The sequence below is a fragment of the Salvelinus sp. IW2-2015 genome, linkage group LG9, assembly GCF_002910315.2.
Source record: "Salvelinus sp. IW2-2015 linkage group LG9, ASM291031v2, whole genome shotgun sequence".
Lineage (NCBI taxonomy): Eukaryota > Metazoa > Chordata > Actinopteri > Salmoniformes > Salmonidae > Salvelinus > Salvelinus sp. IW2-2015.
Genome location: NC_036849.1, coordinates 3,694,896 through 3,714,183, shown reverse-complemented (window position 1 = coordinate 3,714,183; position 19,288 = coordinate 3,694,896). Strand labels below are relative to the sequence as shown.

The 19,288-nt window shown below is 49.2% G+C and overlaps 1 protein-coding gene across 1 annotated transcript in view; it reads right to left on the bottom strand.

Moving 5' to 3' along the window:
* Positions 1 to 19,288, bottom strand: part of stard9 (StAR-related lipid transfer (START) domain containing 9) — a 58,874-nt gene that overhangs the window by 26,707 nt on the left and 12,879 nt on the right. The window contains exons 4-16 of the mRNA XM_070445097.1: positions 5,938 to 6,054; positions 5,663 to 5,695; positions 5,313 to 5,374; positions 5,082 to 5,194; positions 3,939 to 4,081; positions 3,751 to 3,818; positions 3,424 to 3,521; positions 2,732 to 2,959; positions 2,386 to 2,483; positions 2,073 to 2,150; positions 1,853 to 1,930; positions 1,523 to 1,702; positions 657 to 708 (exon numbers count right to left, since the gene is read on the bottom strand). Coding sequence (XP_070301198.1) covers positions 657 to 708; positions 1,523 to 1,702; positions 1,853 to 1,930; positions 2,073 to 2,150; positions 2,386 to 2,483; positions 2,732 to 2,959; positions 3,424 to 3,521; positions 3,751 to 3,818; positions 3,939 to 4,081; positions 5,082 to 5,194; positions 5,313 to 5,374; positions 5,663 to 5,695; positions 5,938 to 6,054 — 1,348 coding nt within the window. The remainder of the gene's footprint in view (positions 1 to 656; positions 709 to 1,522; positions 1,703 to 1,852; positions 1,931 to 2,072; positions 2,151 to 2,385; positions 2,484 to 2,731; positions 2,960 to 3,423; positions 3,522 to 3,750; positions 3,819 to 3,938; positions 4,082 to 5,081; positions 5,195 to 5,312; positions 5,375 to 5,662; positions 5,696 to 5,937; positions 6,055 to 19,288) is intronic.

Below are 19,288 nucleotides of genomic sequence, written 5' to 3'. Positions count from 1 at the left end.
AGATGCAAAACAGGCAGATATCAATATGACAGATAATAAACAGAGAACATAGGAGATATCAATATGACAGATAATAAACGAGAGCACAGGAGATATCAATATGACAGATAATAAAACCGAGAAGCACAGAGAGATATCAATATGACAGATAATAAACAGAGAACATAGGAGATTCAATATGACAGATTAATAAACCGAGAGCACAGGAGATATCAATATGACAGATAATAAACAGAGAACATAGAGAATATCAATATGACAGATAATAAACAGAGAACATAGGAGATATCAATATGACAGATAATAAACAGAGAACATTGAGATTTCAATATGACAGATAATAAACAGAAGAACATAGCGAGAGATCAATTATGACAGATAATAAACAGAGAACATAATGAGATTCAATATGACAGATAATAAAACAGAAACATAAGAAGATATTCAATATGACAGATAATAAACAGAGAACATAGAGATATCAATATGACAGATAAAACAGAGAAACATAGGATGATATCAATTATGACAGATAATAAACAGAGAACATATACACGATGTCAATATGACAGATAATAAACAGAGAACATAGGAGATATCAATATGACAGATAATAAACAGAGAACACAGGAGATATCAATATGACATCAGCCTACCTATTTGTGGTTCAACCAGTTTGTCCTGAGGTCCAATCGTGGTCACCCCCTCCTACAACAGAGGGTCGTCAAGAGTTCAGGATGACAGAGGATTTAAACAGTGGACGGGGGGGAAAAAACATGTCAACAAACGCACAGTTGGGTGTGCCTAAAACAAACATTTCATAACAGATCAAATTACTACCACATGACGTTCTACTACACTAAGCATGACTCTCACGGAACTCAGAGCCCTACACTTAGGCTAGCTTTCAGGGAAACAAGTATTTATTTACCAAATGCTATCTTGTGGGATAAAAAGGCTGGGTTATGTAACTACAGTCCCACTACAGGAGCAGTATGGATTCCAAGGTGGTTTCAGCTCTTTAAATACAGGAAGTGGTATAATGATCGGACCTAAAGCCATTCTAGTCGCTGTCAGAATCAGGATGGGCGTAGGTCCCCAGAGCCCGTGCCTCACAATGGGGGGAGAAAAGGGGACAGAGTGAAAACACACCTCGTCTTAACATCAAGCAGTACAAAGAGAGAGAAGGAAGAACAGGGAGGGAGAATCTAGTAGACAAAAAAAGAGAAACATTTCAGTCAGAGAAAGAAGCAAAAGAAGAACAGTGTTGTGCAGAGGTACATGTAGAATGTGAGTTCCGTGGATGTGTGTAGGTGCGTGTGCCTGTGCGTGTGTGTGTGCCTGTGCGTGTGCGCGTGCGCTTGTGTGCCAGCGTCCATGCATATGCACGCTCGTACCGTGAGCTGAAAGAAACTGACTCCTGTGCTGAGTACGTTCCGGTCCAGGGAAATAAGGTGTGGTACCAGGGCGTGGATGAGGATATATGTGTGTCAGTATCCGAAGGTGTGTATTATATATATACCCTGAGGTGATAGAAGGTGACCCCGGTGCTGAGTACATCCCGGTCCAGTGTAATAAGGTGTGGTAACAGGGAGTGGATGAGAAAACCAGCCCGGTCTCTGTTGATATCCACACTGTACTGTTCCAACAGCTCCTTCTTGTCCCGCCAGCTCTCTGACCAGTCCTTCGTCAGCTGATCCACCTGGAGGAGGGAAGATTAGGGTCAGGCAGAGTGGAGAAGAGAAGAGTCAGGAGCACAGATTGTATAAAAATGACAAGATGTGTTAATATTTACTATTAAAAGTGACGGCACACAGTTCCGGTGGAAAGTCTGATAGATGAGCCTCTCTACCTTTAGTTCGTTCTGTAACACCATGTCAGACAGACTGCCGTCTCGCTCATCGCTCAGAGAAGGGCTGGGATTCCGCTGCTGTGAAGGAATTACCAGACATTTTGGTCAATGTTACAAGACAAAGTAGTAATAACCTAGAATTGAAATAACTTCAAATCGTTCCCCCCCCCCAAAAAACACAGCCTGCGCAGGCGATTATAATTCCTAGTGGAACCAGTACCATCTTGAAGCTGAGCAGCATGCTCTTCAGCCTGTCAATCTCCTCACGTAGCTCTCTGATCAACCTCACACTGGCATCCTGTCGAGAGACGAGACATGATCCTTTACGATACTCAAGACACCAGCACAACCAAACACAAGGCAAACGGCACCACTAATACTGTAGCCCCAACCGGTACTCAAACCCAGGTCCCTACGACTGTCAGTCCGACACCTCTATCGTTACGTCGAGAGGTCATAACCTCTCGACAAGGTTCACTAGGTGGTGGACTAAAGGTCGCGGCAGCGCTCGACAGAATGCTCAGAACACTCGCCTCGTTGACGCGCGGCTTGTTGACGATGTTCCTGGCGTGCGCAGCGTAGCGCAGGGTGCTGAGAGTCTCATTGTAGCTTCTGCAGGACGGGGACACGGCTGCAAGACACAGGCAGGGGGTCAGATTTATTGTTGGAATAATAACTCTACAATACCCTCATTACAACCACTGACTGGACTCATCCAGCAACAACTATCTATACTACAGCACTGATAAAGACAAACGATTGCCCATCTTACATTGCTAAATGACGAAATCATAAGTGCAACAAAAAAAATGTGATCACTATTTCCGCTCCCACTAGTTGACGCAAATGTGCAATGCAATGCCAATATTCCTCACTCACTGGCGATCATGATGGTCTTGGAGTTTCCTCCCAGGCTGTCTTTGAGGAGCCATGTGAGGACAGAGTCCCTGTAGGGGATGAAGCAGTGTCTTCTCCCTCCTCCTCCTCCTCCTCCACCACCTCCCCCAGACAGAGAGCTGGTGTGGCTGCCCACAGTGCTGCCGGCATCGCCCTCGCTGGCCACGCTGTTGATGCTCTGACAACTACTGGACATCTGGGAGTTCTGGGCTGGAAAGGGGACAGACGCAGTTCAAGTGTTATGTTTATTGGAGAGAAACGCACACAGGGGAGACAAGGGGAGAGTTAGGTTAGAGAGACAGAGAAAGAGAAAGGACAGGGACAGAGACAGAAAATAGGGACAGAGACAGGGACAATGAGAGGGAAGGACAAGAGACAAGGACAGGGAGAGATACAGGTACAGGGGGGGGGGGTATTGGGTTAGGAGTAGGGTTGTCTCACTTGGCCAGTCTTACAGAACAGAACAGAAGTAGGGCACTGGGTCAGCTACGTGAGGCACACTGCTGTATGTAGAGCACATCATCTACAAATATCAGCCTGTATGAATAAAAAATGTGCATGTATGTATAGTATGATCTGTGTACTGTAAGCTAAGTGGGTTCTGACACGGAGATGGTAGAACACAGATAGAAAAGGCAGTACTTCAACAATAAAAAGTCCCGTTTAATATTTACCCAGAGCAGAGATGACGATACCCAGGGTCACCAGGGATTTGTTGATGTTGGATCCCTCAGTGAGTCGGTCTCTGCAGTAGTGGGGGTCTGCCCTCTCACTGTCAGGCAGCACAACAACAACACACTGAACGTCACACATTCCAGAGAAACGCAACGCTGGAAATGGTACCTAGCGAAAAGCTATCGTGGGATAAAATGGGTCAGTGAACCCACAGTCATGGCAGAAGCGGTCCACTAGGAGGCAGCTTGCTCACGGATACTGAGACCTGTATGTGGGATGATTAGGCATCTGAGAATAAGCAGGGCTAAGCTCCTCAACAAACTCACCTGCCAGCCAGGTCTACCAGGTGGATCTTGCTGACAATCTCTGAGGGAAGGTTATTCTCCAGAATAGCCTGTACGGGGACGAATAAACAGACTGGAATAACTACTGTGACTGACGCATTGGCAGGGTCGTGACCTGGGCGAGTGAATCTAAGCGCTGGGATGGGATTGACGCCGGGTTGAGACCTCACCTGGGTGTACTGGATGGTGAAGATGGCATGGGATCTGCTGCTGGCATCGTGGATGTGTGTTGCCGCGGTGATGCGGTTGGCGATGCCCTCCTCCAATAGCTCCACCGCCTGTTTGTAGTCAGACACTACGTGCTGGGACAGGTCTGTGGAGAGGACAGATGAACAGACAGACAGAAAGCAGTTATCAATACCAGCTAAAAATATGCAGAATCATATCAAGCAGAGTAATCATGTTTAATTGAACAACATTGTCTGAGTTGGCAGTGAGGTGCGATTAGGAAGTGATGAGGGACTATATCACTACAGTGTGGTTCAGCTGAATCACGTTTGGCGTCTCGCACAGCCACAAAAAAACTCTCCAATATCTTTTAACTTCCCAAATGATGACGTAACATCCTCCTGTTTCTGCAGTAAACGTAGAAGTCAGTGGTGAGGAAAACATTTGTGCACGCTTCTCAGACCAAGAGACTCAATGGTGGTAAAGGGGTTGGGGGAACCAGATAGAGAAAGAGAGAGGGACTCTGGAGAACCAAACATTAGAATGTGGTCTGTGTGTAGAGTAGGACAATGTGCTTCTTGCTGCCACCAGGAAGTGACATCCCTTCCTGTGATGCTCGGGGAGTTCTCCTGATACAGACAATGAGTGGATGTTGGGCTTGAAGGAAAAGAGGGAAGAAGGGGAGACAGAGAGAAAGAGAGAGAGAAGGGGAAGTGATGAGAGAAAAAAGAGAGAGTGAGAGAGTAAGAAAGAGAGAGAGAGAGAGGCAGAGAGAACGAGAGAGGCAAGGGGAGAGAGAGAGCGAGGGAGGGAGAGAAAAAGAGAGTGCAAAGTGCAGAGCCTGGGTTCAAGCCGCGATTGCAACTCTGTTAATAATCAAAGTTGAGTCCTGAACAAAAGACTAGAAGACTAAGAGGACCACAACATCCCACTAAGACTGACCTCTAAAAAAAAGCATGCAAACCTTTATCTTTATACTGCTCATAACAGCTACACAACATATCCACTGAGTTGGTGAGTGAGTCCTGTCCTGCACAAACGCATTCCTCCCCACACATTGGATCGGTGTAAATTTGGACTTAATGGGTATTGTATCTACCATCCACTGCTGCTTCATGTAGTAGACACTTGTTCGGCCCCCTCACCTTGTACGTAGGGTCCCTTCTCAGGGTGCTCCCTAACCCGTAGGGAGGCTTTCTTCTTCTGCTCTCTGCCTCGCAGCAGGTCACGGACACGCTCATTATAGATCTCCAGGAAGCTGCGGGTGAAGGAGAGTATAAACTGACACGACACCTAGATACCAATGTGCACTCACTGATAGCTGGAGTCAGACGATCACTCAAGGAGAAGTAGGCAAACACACAGCCCCCTCTTACCTGATCTCAACCCTGCTGGAGTTTTGTCCTTCAGGGAAGTTGGCGTCAGATCTGAACAGCCCCTGGAGGGAAAAGATAAACAATCAAATCAAACGCCCTCAATCTGGTGCTGAATCGTTTTATGTAATCCACAGAGCAAAAATAGTACAGCGCTCCTGTGAATAACTTAAATGAACATCTTTTTATTGCCGCGTGAAGATTTCGGGTATGAGCCCTTGTTCAGCGTGCATAGGAGGAAACGTTACGACAACTATACAGGTCCTGGAGATACCAGACAGGTAGAACAGGTCAACGGCCAGAACACTACCTCACGAGACCCTCTCGACTGAATTATGGGACCGTTTCCTTACCTGACAAATCCTGGGGGTCAGTCCCATGGAGTCCTGAGAGGAGAAGAGGAGGAGAGCGCGAGGGAGGAAAAGAGAAGAATCAGAAGAGAAGAGTGCCTCCAAATCAAATCAAATCCCTGTGCCTCCTTTCATCACACGGCAGAGAACGCCAACAGGGATTTTCCAGATCATATGATAGGTAACACCGTCCTTACGACACATTATAAGTGCGTCGTAATGCATTATACCTGCCTAAAGTCAAGTGTTACCATGTGACAGTTATAACCCTTCCTCACCTGCGTGCCCATCATGGTGTAGGTCTTGCCAGTGCCAGTCTGCCCGTAGGCAAACAGACAGACGTTGTAGCCCTCTGACGCCCCGGCCAGCACCGACACCCCCAGGTCCTGGAACACCTACAGGAGAGCACACAAACGCACAACTAGCAGGAAGAAAAGACGACATAGTGCCGGGCGACAAGACGACAACAGACAAGCAGTGTTTTCTTCAATTCGACGCGTAAAGGCGACTGTTAAAGGGCAGAGGTATGGGGCGAGAGCAGTTAGCGTCCCCGGTGTGATACATTGTGTCACGGAGTGTTTCTATAGCTGTGTTCAGACTAGCCAGACACAACGCTGAGGAACCCAGCCAGTGGCCTCGGTTGTTGCTCTCCTGCAGAGGTGTTCGTCTAGGAAGCAGAGCCAGGGAGGTAGCTAAGGAGAACAGAGTCAGGAGGTCAGCTAATACTGAGAGCAAACACCCTGCTAGAGCTAGGAGGAGGGCCGGGAGGCTGGGTGGCAGGGCGGATAGGTGGGGGAGTTGAAAGCGAGTCGCCGAGCAGGAAAATAAACCTCCCGAAAGAGGCGTGGAGCTCAGAGCGCAGTGTTCCTGAGGAGGTCCCATACCTATAGCCACAGAGCCAGTATGGGCACATTGTTTTCCTTCCTCCCCTCGGGCCACGGAGAGATCAGAGAGAGGGGGTTGAAGCAGTACCCGCTGCCCAGGCCTGAGGACATGCTTGACCCCCTGCAGCCCAGCCAGCAGGCCCAGACCCAGGTAAACACACCAGCAGCAGCAGGAACTTGATCCAGAGCCAGACCCCAGACACAGCACATTCTCCTTCATAACCATAACACACGGGATCAGTGAGGGGGCCCAGACCCACTGAGAGTCTAGGGAACATTGAGACGGCGTGAGGGGAGGAATGCTCCGGCACTGCTCCCCCAGCACAAACGATCCCACAGGTTTCAACACAGTTCTACTCCTCCCTTAGAAGCTCTCAGCCAACATAACGACCAACAGAACTGGAGCTATACGTTACTGGAGCTATGCGTTACACAAACCCAGAGAAAAGCCCTCAAATGTACACAAAGAGCAGGACGATGTTTTGGTTGGATAAAGCCCTCAACGACCAGGACAATGTTTTGGTTGGATAAAGCCCTCAACGACCAGGACGATGTTTTGGTTTGGATAAAGCCCTCAACGACCAGGATGATGTTTTTGGTTGGATAAAGCCCTCACGACCAGGATGATGTTGTGTAGGAAAAGCCTCAACGACCCAGGACAATGTTTTGGTTGGATAAAGCCCTCAACGACCAGGATGATGTTTTGGTTGGATAAAGCCCTCAACGACCAGGATGATGTTTTGGTTGGATGACTGGATGCCCCTTTTAATATTTTATGAAAGACCACGTAAAGACCCTCCAATAAGATTCGCATAATAACCAAACGGTTAGTTTCAACATTTGTTTCCGTCAGTAAAGAGGGTCAATATTGACTAGAGAGGTGTAGTCAGCCAGTCAGCCAGTCAGTCAGTCAGCCAGACAGAGCACATGGAGAACAGCACAGAGGACACCAGTAGTTTTATGTCTTAACTGCCGTTGACCACAGGCCAACACAGAAACAACCAAACACAGAGTATCTCAGACGAAAATCAACAGCATCACTACTGCAATGCATCCTGTCTCTCCTAACAGCTAGCAGCAGGCCAACACACGTGAGATTTGAGGTTTGGTTACGCAATTACCACCAGTAGCCTTGTGTCTTATCTAATGGCTATTTCCCCACACGCCAACACAGAAACAGTCAAACTACAGCACCCAGTAACCCAATAAAGACATGTGTACGTGTCTACGTGTTAACAGGCAAACCCTTACGGCAGTAACAGTCTATCAACGTCCCCAGAGGATGCCTCAACAGTAGGAGAGAGAGAGAGAGGGTACTGGGTAGGCTGTTGTCATCCTACAAAGGAATGCACAACAAAACCTATTGCAATGGGTTTCAACCCACTAATAATAACAGTGGGGAGTGTAAATGGTATTATAAGCTTTTGACAATGCAAAATATTTACAATAACAATAATAGTTCACTGCTAAAATGAACTAAATTTGACCTCCGAGATATTTTATGTTTAAAAAAAATCCTCGACTCGTGAATGGTGGTCCTCAGGAGCTTCTGACTGTGATGAGGTGGCCCCCGTGACGGAACAGGTTGGGAACCGCTGACCTATTGGTTTGATAAGTGCACAGAGGGCGGGAGCACTAGTCTGGTCCCAGATCTGTTTGTGCTGTATAGTCAACTCCATCATGACCATGATGAACATAGGAGCTGGCAAGACAGCACAGACAGATCTGGGACCAGGCTATGGGAGGAGTAGTGGTAAATCCAGTGTGTTTGTGTGTAAAGTCAATTAGCAGAGCTAGCAAAAATGAGTAGCCATTACGAATGCTGTGCTGTTGTAGTTAGTCTACATGATGTGTTTGGCTGACACCTGTTGAAGAAGCTAGACTAGTACATTGTGTGTTTGGTTGTAAATTATGCTGACTGTAGTGCAGTGGAATCCAGAACACCAAGCTATGCCCCCGTTTAACTCTGCCGCTTGAATAGGGGTTCCCCAGCCACACCACAAAGGGCCGTGCCACTCCTGTCCCCATACCATTCGTTACGCTGGATTCTGTCTCTCTCTCTCTCCCTGCCTCCCTCACTCCTGGCCCCCTCTCTCCACCTCAATCTTGCCCCCCCGCACACTACTGTCCCCCTCTCTCCACCATCAAATCGCCCCCTCCCCCACACTCCTGTCCCCCTCTCTCCACCTCAATCTTGCCCCCTCTCCCCACAACTCCTGTCCCCCCTCTCTCCACCTCAAACTTGCCCCTCTCCCCAGCTCCTGTCCCCCTCTCTCCACCTCAAACTTGCCCCCTCTCCCCTCACTCCGTCCCCCTCTCTCCACCCTCAAACAGGGCCCCTCTCGCCCCTCACTCCCTGTCCCCCTCCCTCCACCTCAATCTTGCCCCTCTCCCCTCACTCCTGTCCCCGCTCTCCACCTCAATATCTTGCCCCTCTCCCCCACTACCTGTCCCCCTCTCTCCACCTCAATCTGCCCCCTCTTCCCCCTCACTCCTGTCTCCCGCTCTCCACCTCCAATCTTACCCCTCTCCCCTCCTCCTGTCCCCCTCTCTCCACCTCAATCTCCCCCTCGCCCCTCACTCCTGCCCCGCTCTCCACCTAATCTTGGCCCTCTCCCTCCCCTGTCCCTCTCTCACAACTCAATCTTGCCACTGCTCCCTCACTCCTGTCGCTCTCTCCACCTCAAATTTGCCCCTTCCCTCAACTCCTGTCGCCGCTCCTCCACTCCATCTTGCCTCTCCTCATCCTGTCCCCTCTTCTCACCTCAATTTGCCCCCATCTCCCCACACTCCTGTCCCTCTCTCCACTCAATCTTGCCCTCTCCTCACTCCGTCGCCGCTTCTCACTCTCAATCTGCGCCTTCTCATCCTCGTCCCCCTCTCTCCAACTCACATCTGTCCCTCTTCACCCTCACTCCTGGTCCCTCTCTCCACCTCAATCTTGCCCCTCTCCCCTCCCTCTGTCCCCTCTCTCTCACTAATCTTGCCCTCTCCCCTCACTCCTGTCTCTTCCCTCATCTGCCCTCTCAATCTGTGCCCGTCGCCCCTCATCGCTGTCCCCCTCCCCCCTCCTCCTGTCCCCCTCTCTCAACCTCAATCTTGCCCCCTCTCCCTCACTCCTGTCCCCCTCTCATCCACCCTCAATCTTCCCCCCCACACATACTGCCCCCCCCTCCACCTCTCTCGATAGCTCAAACTCTCCTCCCTGTCCTCACTGGCAGACAGAATCAATAGTAACCTTGTTAAAGCAGAAACTCTCAGCACACAAAGAGCACGAAACTCCACGTCACCACACTACTGTCGACTCTTAACTCTTTCGATACTGACCTTGAGTATGCACACGCACATACCTCTCCATTATCACAATGACTTCCACCGGCAGGGAGGTATTCTTATTGACGATGAATAACACAGGCCCCGACATCATCTGAATCAGTCTATTGTGTCTCATTGTCATATAACAATCATTTGGCGGACGGCATCCCTGAAAGAACACAATAGGCTCTCACTGCTCCAACCTACTTTCGCAGAGCCCTGGCCTGGCCAACTGGCCTGGCGGCACAGAAAACTGGGAGGTATGTGGCCAACAAAGCAGACCTGTGAGGTAAGAGACACAGTGCATTATGGGGCTGCTGACTAACTAACTACGGATCCAGATTCAAGCAGCTCATAGAGAGAATAGCCAACAGAGAGAAGGGCCAGAGCGAGAGTCTGTAGAATGATCGCCCAAAACACACCGCGACAAACTGAACTCACTCCCATCAACAGGAAGGCTCTGTCTGTCTGTCTGTGTGAGAGTAAATGTGTGTTTGTGTAGGTGTTGCCATGTGTCCAACCGGCCCAGAGGAAACTGCATCTGAATACAATGACTAAAGGCTTGGCGTTTGCTTTCCTTCTCTTGACAAAAACAGAAACAAATACAAACCTGCTTCACAATGAAGGGAGGAAAGCAGAATATAGATTCCACTCTGGCAAGGAAACACAGGTCAAAACCATCAGGCCAAACAGGGGGACAGGAAGCAGTGGGAGACCCTGGTGACCGACTGAAGGTGTAGCTGGTGTGTGTGTGTGTTGTGTTGTGTTGTGTTGTGTTGTGTGTGTGTGTGTGTGTGTGTGTAGGATCTGAACACACAACTAAACACTTTTCTGTAACACTTTTTAAACGTGCCAAGGCATTTAGAATTTCAATGAAAACGCATCACAGTGTTTAGATTGTAAACCCCAGAACATGTTAATTCACTGTAACACTTTTTAAACATATGCACATGTTTATTCAGCACAAGGTGTTTAGATTTTAAACACTAAACACTGGGGGGGTTGTTCTAAAAATCTAGGGCGTAAAGCCATATCTGCATATTTCCCAGCAGGCCTTTCGAGTGAATGTGAGAGATACCCACCCATGACAGTGTTTGTTAGTGACAGAGGTATGGTTGTTGCATTCAATCATATCTATTACAGAAGCTTTCACCAAGTGACTGCCTAAGTTAAAGTGTTAATTACAAGTAAACCCTTTATGACCACATATTATACATTTCATAAGGCATTTAGTTAAGGCCTACTTATCCTCAACATTGTGGTCTCCAGCCAGAGCCAGGATATCCAACAATTGGAATATATTATCATGTCATGTTCAGTTGGGCTGAAATGTAGGTAAGGTGCCAGACATTCCTAACACTGATGGAATGGAAAAGTCACATCAATTTCTAATGAAACACTAGTGTTTAAAATAGATACAGGTGTTCTCCTGGTTGGAAACTAGAAAAACATGTCTATCATGTTTAATCTTGCATTCTAAACGCCTGGGTTTAAGATGAGAACTGTAACGGCGGCCTTCCCTCTCTTCACTAGAAGAGGGGGTGAAACAGGGATCGGACCAACACGCAGCGTAGCCAGTGCTCAACATGTTTAATTAAACAAATAAACAGTGAACACGATACAAAAACAAAATAACAAAAGTGGCAAACCGATACAGACCTATCTGGTGCAGAACACAAACACAGAGACAGGTAACAACCACCCACAATCCCCAACACAAAACAAGCCACCATATTAGGCTGGAATCGACAGAACCAGACGAACTAGACACAAACATAAGAATTCCACCAGCTCACGCCTGACCAACACTAAACAAAGCAAAAACACATAAGAACTTGGGTCAGAGTGAACAGTACCGCCCCCCCCCCTGAGGTGCGGACTCCGAACGCCACCCCTAAAACTCAAGGGGAGGGTCTGGGTGGCCTCTGGGTCGCGGTGCGCTCCGCGGTGGACGAGGACACCACTCACACCCTGTCTTTGTCCCTCCTTAGCGTCCTTGAGTGGCAGACCTCGCCCACGGATCCTTAGGCTAAAGAATCTCCCAAGGCCCCACATATTTAGGAAGGTAGCTCAGGAGAGAGGGTAGCTCAGGACGAGAAGGTAGCTCAGGACAGAGAGGCAACTCAGGACAGAGGGGCAACTCCGCGACTGAAGGGCAGCTCGGACTGAAGGCGAGCTCCGACTGAATGGCAGCTCCGGGCGGAGTGGCAGCTCATAACTGGAGGGCAGCCTATGGAGCGCTGCAGACGGGGGCAGCTCAGTACTGGAGGGCAGCTCATAGCGAGTGAACTGGAGGCAGCTATGATGGAGGGCAGCTTCATGAACTGGAGGGCAGCTCTGACTGTAGGCGAGCCCCTGACTGCTCGTGCTGAGCTGGGTGCGCTCTGCAGCTCCTGACTGCTGGCGGCTCTGGCAGCTCCTGACTGGCACCTGGCCGGCAAAAAAAACTCCTGACGGCGCGCTCTGGAGCTCCGGCTGGCGCGGCTCTGGCCATTTCCTGATGGCTGGCGCTCTGCAGCTCCTGATGACGGAGCGGCTCTTAGCGGCTTCCTACTGACGGACGGCTCTAATGGCTCGGGACAGACGGGCGGCTCTGAAGGCTCGTGGCCGATGTCACGGCTGGTGCAGACGGCCTGGGCACGACGATGGCTCAGACGCGCTGGGTCAGACGATGGTCAGACAAGCGCTGGGGCAGGACGAGCAGTGCAGGACAGTCTCAGACCGCTGGGCAGAGACGAGCAGTGCAGGCGGCGTGCAAGAGGCCGACCTGACCGTCGCTGAGCGCACATGTAGCTAGGGCGTGGTGCCGGAACTGGTGGTCACCGGACTGGAGACACGCAAACCTTCAAAGGCTGTGCGGGGAGCAGGAAAGGGCACACTGGGACTCTCAAGCGCACTAATAGGCCTGGTGCGTGGGTACCGGCACTTGGTCGGTACCGGCCTGAGGGCACGCACTCAGGCGAGTCGGGAGAAGGAACAGTTACAGGGCTCTGGAGACGCACAGTGAGGCTTGGTGCGTGGTGCCGGAATGGAGGCACTGGGCTGGAGACACGCACCACAGAGAGTGCGTGGAACCCAGGAACAGAGCACACTGACTCTCGAGGCCGCAATAAGCGCTGGTGCGTGATACCGGACTGGTGGCATACCGGGCTGAGGGGCACCGCACCTCAGGGCGAGTGCGGGGCAGAGGAACAGTGCTGTACAGGGCTCTGGAGACGCACAGGAGGCTTGGTGCGTGGGTGCCCGTGAATTGGAGCACTGGGCTGGATGACACGCACACAGGAGAGTGCGTGGGAACAGAACAGATGCACGGACTCTCGAGGCGCAACGTATAGGCCTGGTGCGTAATACCGGCAGCTGGTGGTACCGGCTGAGGCACGCACCTCAGGCGAGTGCGGAAGAAGAAAGTGCGTACAGGGCTCTTGAGACGCACAGGGCTGGTGCGTGGTGCCGGAACTGGTGTACTGGGCTGGGCGGAAGGTGCGCCGATATACCGGACCGGCAGACGTACTGGCTCCTTGAGCCTGAGCCTGCCCTACCTTACCTGGTGAATGCTCCCCGTAGCCGTCCAGTGCGGGGAGTGGAATAACCCGCACTGGGCTGTTAGGCGAACCGGGGACACATTCGTAAGGCTGGTGCCATGTACACCGGCCCAGGAGGCGTACTGGAGGCCAGATATGTTGAGCCCGGCTTCATGGCACTGGCTCAATGCTCATTCTAGCCGCCAGTGCCGGGAGGTGGAATAACCCGCACCGGTATACACACGTACACGAGACACCGTGGCTCTTTCCGCATAACACGGTGTCTGCCCGTACCCGCTCTCCACGGTAAGCATGGGAAGTGGGCGCAGGTTTCCTTACCTTCCCTCGCCACACTACCCTTTTAGCCCCCCCCCCCCCCAAGAAATTTTTGGGGTTTCTTCTCAGGCTTCTTACCGCGCTGTCGTGCTAACCTCATTTGGCGGTATCCCTCCGCCAATTGCTCCATCGAATCCCAGGCGGGCTCCGGCACTCTCCCTGGGTCAACCGACCACCTGTTTATTTCCTCCAAGTGGTGTAACCCAGATCAGGCTCCTGCTGCCAAAGCTAGCTCCTCAAACGCCGCTCTCCGCTTTCGCTGCCTCCAGCTCTGCTTGGGGCGGCGATACTCCTCTGGCTCTGCCCAGGGTCCTTTACCATCCAGCTCGTCCTCCACATGTCAGTATCCTGTGTACTGGGCCGTGCTGCTGCTGTCGTTGCCGCGTTGCTACGGTGCTTGGTCCTTTGGTGGTGGGTGGTTCTGTAACGGCGGCCTTCCCTCTCTCACTAGAAGAGGGGGTGAAACAGGGATCGGACCAACACGCAGCGTAGCCAGTGCTCAACATGTTTAATTAAACAAATAAACAGTGAACACGACAAAAACAAAATAACAAAAGTGGCAAACCATACAGACTATCTGGTGCAAGACACAAACAAGACGGTAACAACACCCACAATCCCCAACACAAACAAGCCACTATATATGATTCTCAATCAGGACAACGATTCACAGCTGTCTCTGATTGAGAACCATATTAGGCTGGACACAGAAACAGACGAACTAGACACACAATAGAATTCCCACCAGCTCACGCCCTGACCAACACTAAACAAGCAAAACACATAAGAACTCTGTCAGGACGTTACAAGAACACTTATTGGCTAATCTAAATGCCTAATCTCTAAATTGTAACACTGATGTTTAGGTTATAAACGTGTCACGTGTTTTCATGGTTTTACAGCGCGTGTGTTGGCATGTGAGTGCGTGTGGGCATGCGTGAGTGCGTATGGGGACAAGGAGGGTCCACTCCAGAAGTGGGTCAGTCCAAGCAGAGGTCAATTCTGGAGCGAGTCGACCCAGAATCCCCCCCCCCCCCTCTCTCAGGACCATGACGTCTTCTGATAAACAGGGAGGGCATATTTTGGTCGCCAGAGATCTGAACCTGGATAACAGCTGTTTATAAGAGCTTGTTTTGAAACGTGGATACTTTTTAGATCGGAAGCCTGTATGTCTGGAGCGTGTCAATGGAAAGGAAAAACAGAACGAGGGGGAGAGAGAGAGAGTGAGCGAGATGAGGAGAAGAAGAAGAGAGAAAAAAGAGAGATGGAGGCAGGCAGCTGTGATGGTGCTTATTAATGATCTCAGTCTACTAATCGTTGGCTGTGGTGGACTGACTACAGTGGCTGGGTCTGTTTTCATGTGGCCTGCTCTACACCAGCCCCTGGACTGGAAAACTCCTTACTTTTCTCTGTCGGTCGGTCTGTCTGTCAATGCAAGTGCTCTTCTAAGAAACCACGGCCCGAAAAACGTCAGCGCCTCACCACTTTCCGGGTTTGAAGAGACAAAAACCCCCACAATTTACTTTCCTACTACTACACACACACTACACAAACCCTCATATAGTAAGGGGGTTCCATGGGCTAAAACAGTGGGCATTGGTTGGGCAATCAGGAAAAGTAAAGAAACAGACACAGCAGCCTTAATCCGACAGAACCAGGGCCATATTCACAATGCGTCTCAGACAAGGAGTGCTGAGCTAGGATCAGGTCCCCCCTTTCTATGTAATCTTATTCTAAAAAGGCAAAACTGATCCTATATCAGCACTCCTACTTTAAGACTCTTTGTGAATACAGGCCCAGGTCTCACGGTCAGTGCTGCACTCTGTCCAAGACTGGACAGGACAGCTGCATTGGTACTGGAACCTACAACATGGGTCAGTCAGTCCGTTTCAGTCCCACACTTTCCAACTAGGTTACACCAACACTGCAGCTGGACCCTGAGCAGATATTAGACAAAAGTTGAGCTTTTGTTTAGCCTGAGGAATACATACATGTTATTGGAGATGGAGGCGACTAAACTCGACCACACGATTATGGAGTTGAGCGGATACTCGTGTGGCTACTACCGACGTAGCATAAAAGTACGTTTTTAATCAAAAACGACAGATTTCAGCATTCATAAATGCGGGCTATTTTATCAAAACGTAACTTCATGTGACGTCGGAGTTCCATTACGCCCACACTAGTCGCCGGCTCAACTCCATCGCAAATCGCGGAGCTGAGTTTAGTCGGCTAACATGCATCCTAACTTTCTGAGATATGAGCGAGAGAAAAAGGGTAAGAGAGACAGATAGTGACGCTGGGGGAGGTGGGCAGGAAAAACTAGCGAAACACAGAGAAAGGCAGAACGACAACTGAGAAAGAGAGAGAGATAGGGAGGAAGAACATTGGCTGGAGTTCAACAGTGTTCTCATTCATTTGACATACTTTGACAGAATTTGTAGGTCAAATTAGCATATAAGGGCAGGGAGGCGGGAGGGAGAGAAGGGAGACACTGAGGGCTACACAGATAAGCTGTCGGACATTATTCATGCCTGCCTACACATGGGGGAGGGAGGGAGGGAGAGAGAGGGGGGAGAGAGAGAGAGAGAGAGAGAGAGAGAGAGAGAGAGAGAGAGAGAGAGAGAGAGAGAGAGAGAGAGAGAGAGAGAGAGAGAGAGAGAGAGAGAGAGAGGTCTCTTATACACATCTAGATGTGTATAAGAGACAGGAGAGAGAGAGAGAGAGAGAGAGAGAGAGAGAGAGACAGTTGGGAGGATGAGGGGAAAGGGATATAGTAAAGGGGAGGGAGAAAACGTCAGGAAAGGGTGAGAAAGAGGGGAAAATTTGATTGTTATATTTTTTAAATTTGATTGAACCTATATTTAACTAGGCAAGTCAGTTAAGAACAAATTCCTATTTACAATGACGGCCTACACCGGCCAAACCCTGACGACGCTGGGCCAATTGTGCGCCGGCCCTATGGGACTCCCAATCACGGCCGGGATTCGAAACAGGGTGTCTGTAGTGACGCCTCTAGCACTGAGATGCAGTGCCTTCTACCGCTGCGCCACTCAGGAGCCCTAAAACAGCATCGATAAAAAAGGGGAGGGAGAAAACGTCGGGGAAAGAGAGTGAGAGAGGGGGGGGTGTGCTGGCATGCCAAGGCATTCAACTTTTCAGCAAACATCTCTAACTCTAACTGACACTGGTGCAAACGCTCGACCTTAAACATATAAATAACACTAGCCCATATCTGTAACGACTCTGTTGCTCCTCCCTCTACTGCTTGTTAAAGCAACCAGAGAGAGGGAGCGCTAACGAGAAAGAGGGAAATAGCAGTGTTAATGGCAGGGTCCAGGGAATGAGAATGTTTAGGCACCCAGAGCCCTCTCTGGCCGAAAGGTTTTAATGACAGGGAAAGAAAACAGAGAATGGGAAGGCAGACAGGGAATGGCTTCCCCGGGCTGTAGCCTCCCTTACAAAACAAATGAGCATTTTCACATGTAAAATCACTTGTGAAAGTTCTGCAGCATTGAAGGTCCCCGAAAACACAGTGGCCTCCATCATTCTTAAAAGGAAGAAGTTTGGAACCACCAACACTCTTCCTAGAGCTGGCCGCCCGGCCAAACTGAGCAATCGGGGGAAAAGGGCCTTGGTCAGGGGAGTGACCAAGAACCCAATGGTCACTGACAGAGCTCCAGAGTTCAAGAAGGACAACCATCTCTGCAGCACTCCACCAATCAGGCCTTTATGGTAGAGTGGCCAGACGGAAGCCACTCTTCACTAATAGACACATAACAGCCTGCTTGGAGTTTGCCAAAAGGCACCTAAAGACTCTCAGACCATGAGAAACAAGATTCTCTGGTCTGACGAAACCAAGATTGAACTCTTTGGCCTGAATGCCAAGTGTTGCGTCTGGAGGAAACCTGTCACCATCCCTATGGTGAAGCATGGTGGTGGCAGCATTATATTGTGGGGATGTTTTTCAGCAGCAAGGACTGGGAGACTAGTCAGGATCGAGGGAAAGATGAACGGAGCAAAGTACAGAGAGATCCATGATGAAAACCTGCTCCAAAGTGCTCCGGACCTCAGACTGGGGCGAAGGTTCACCTTCCAACAGAACAACGACACTAAGCACACAGCCAAGACAACATAGGAGTGGCTTCGGGACAAGTCTCTGAATGTCCTTGAGTGGACCAACCAGATCCCGGACTTGAACCCGATCGAACATCTCTGGAGAGACCTGAAAATAGCTGTGCAGCAATGCTCCCCATTCAACCTGACAGAGCTTGAGAGGATCTGCAGAGAAGAATGGGAGAAACTCCCCAAATACAGGTGTGCCAAGCTTGTAGTGTCATACCCAAGAAGACTCGAGGCTGTAATTGCTGCCAAAGGTGCTTCAACAAAGTACTGAGTAAAGGGTCTGAATACTTGTTATTTCAGTTTTTTTATTTGTAATAAATGTGCAAAAACTTCTAAAAACCTGCTTTTTCTTTGTCATTATGGGGTATTGTGTGTAGATTGATGAGGGGGAAAAAACAATTTAATACATTTTAGAATAAGGCTTTAACGTAACAAAATGTGGAAAAAGTCAAGGGGTCTGAATACTTTCTGAAGGCACTGTATATATATTTTTTGCATATATTTTCCCCTAACCCTACCAACCCTCCCCTAATTGGAGAAACTAATGGACAAAAATACTTAGGATTCTACTTTCAGCTTATACATACTATATACATTTTACAGACAGTGTATTTTACAATAGTTATCTTTTGTTTGTTTTAATACCAACCTTCAGCCACCCTCAACCCCTCTCATCTATCTCTGAAGACCATCCAGACTATGTTCCTCCATTTCTTTTTGTTCTTCTTGTAACTTATTCTGTCCCTCCATGCCTCAAGTTAACTATCTGTATATATTTTTTTCCCGCATTGTCTGAAAGCGTTTAAAATTCACTGAAAACATCAACATACATCATCTATATAGCTAAAAACAACGCAAAGGCAAAACAAATTGACTTTGAGGTTAAAGAAAGTGTGTTCATCAATTTACCCGATTTTGCTAACCGTTCCTTTGGACAAAATGAAGACGCAAATATTATTGTAATACTTTTTGTAAATTACCGCTCAATTTGAGCAAATGACGAATTTGCTGGTAATCCCAGCAAATCCTGCGATTAACTCGATTACATTTTTGAATCGTTTGACAACCCTAGTTGACATTAAAATGTGGAAATGCACATGTGAAAGTGTATAGGACACGAGGCGGTCATGGTTGCTCACGGTCACGTGATGAGGTAGCCCCGCCTGCGTCTTATTAAAAATGAGTGTTGTCCTTCATGGTCAAGACGTTGGCTTCTCCTGTGGGAGTCACGGGTTCTAAACCCGCCAGTTACAAAAGCACACGTGATACTTATACTGGACTGGAAATATTGGGGAAACACACACTGTATGTCTGTGATTTGTTCACACGTGTCCGTTCAACATTGTGATATTTTTTTCATGTGTTTTTTTTGTATGGGGTGGCTGTCTCATCTGCTATACTCTCTATAGGGGTACAGTATAGGGGTTTATTCTGGGGGGGATTCTGGT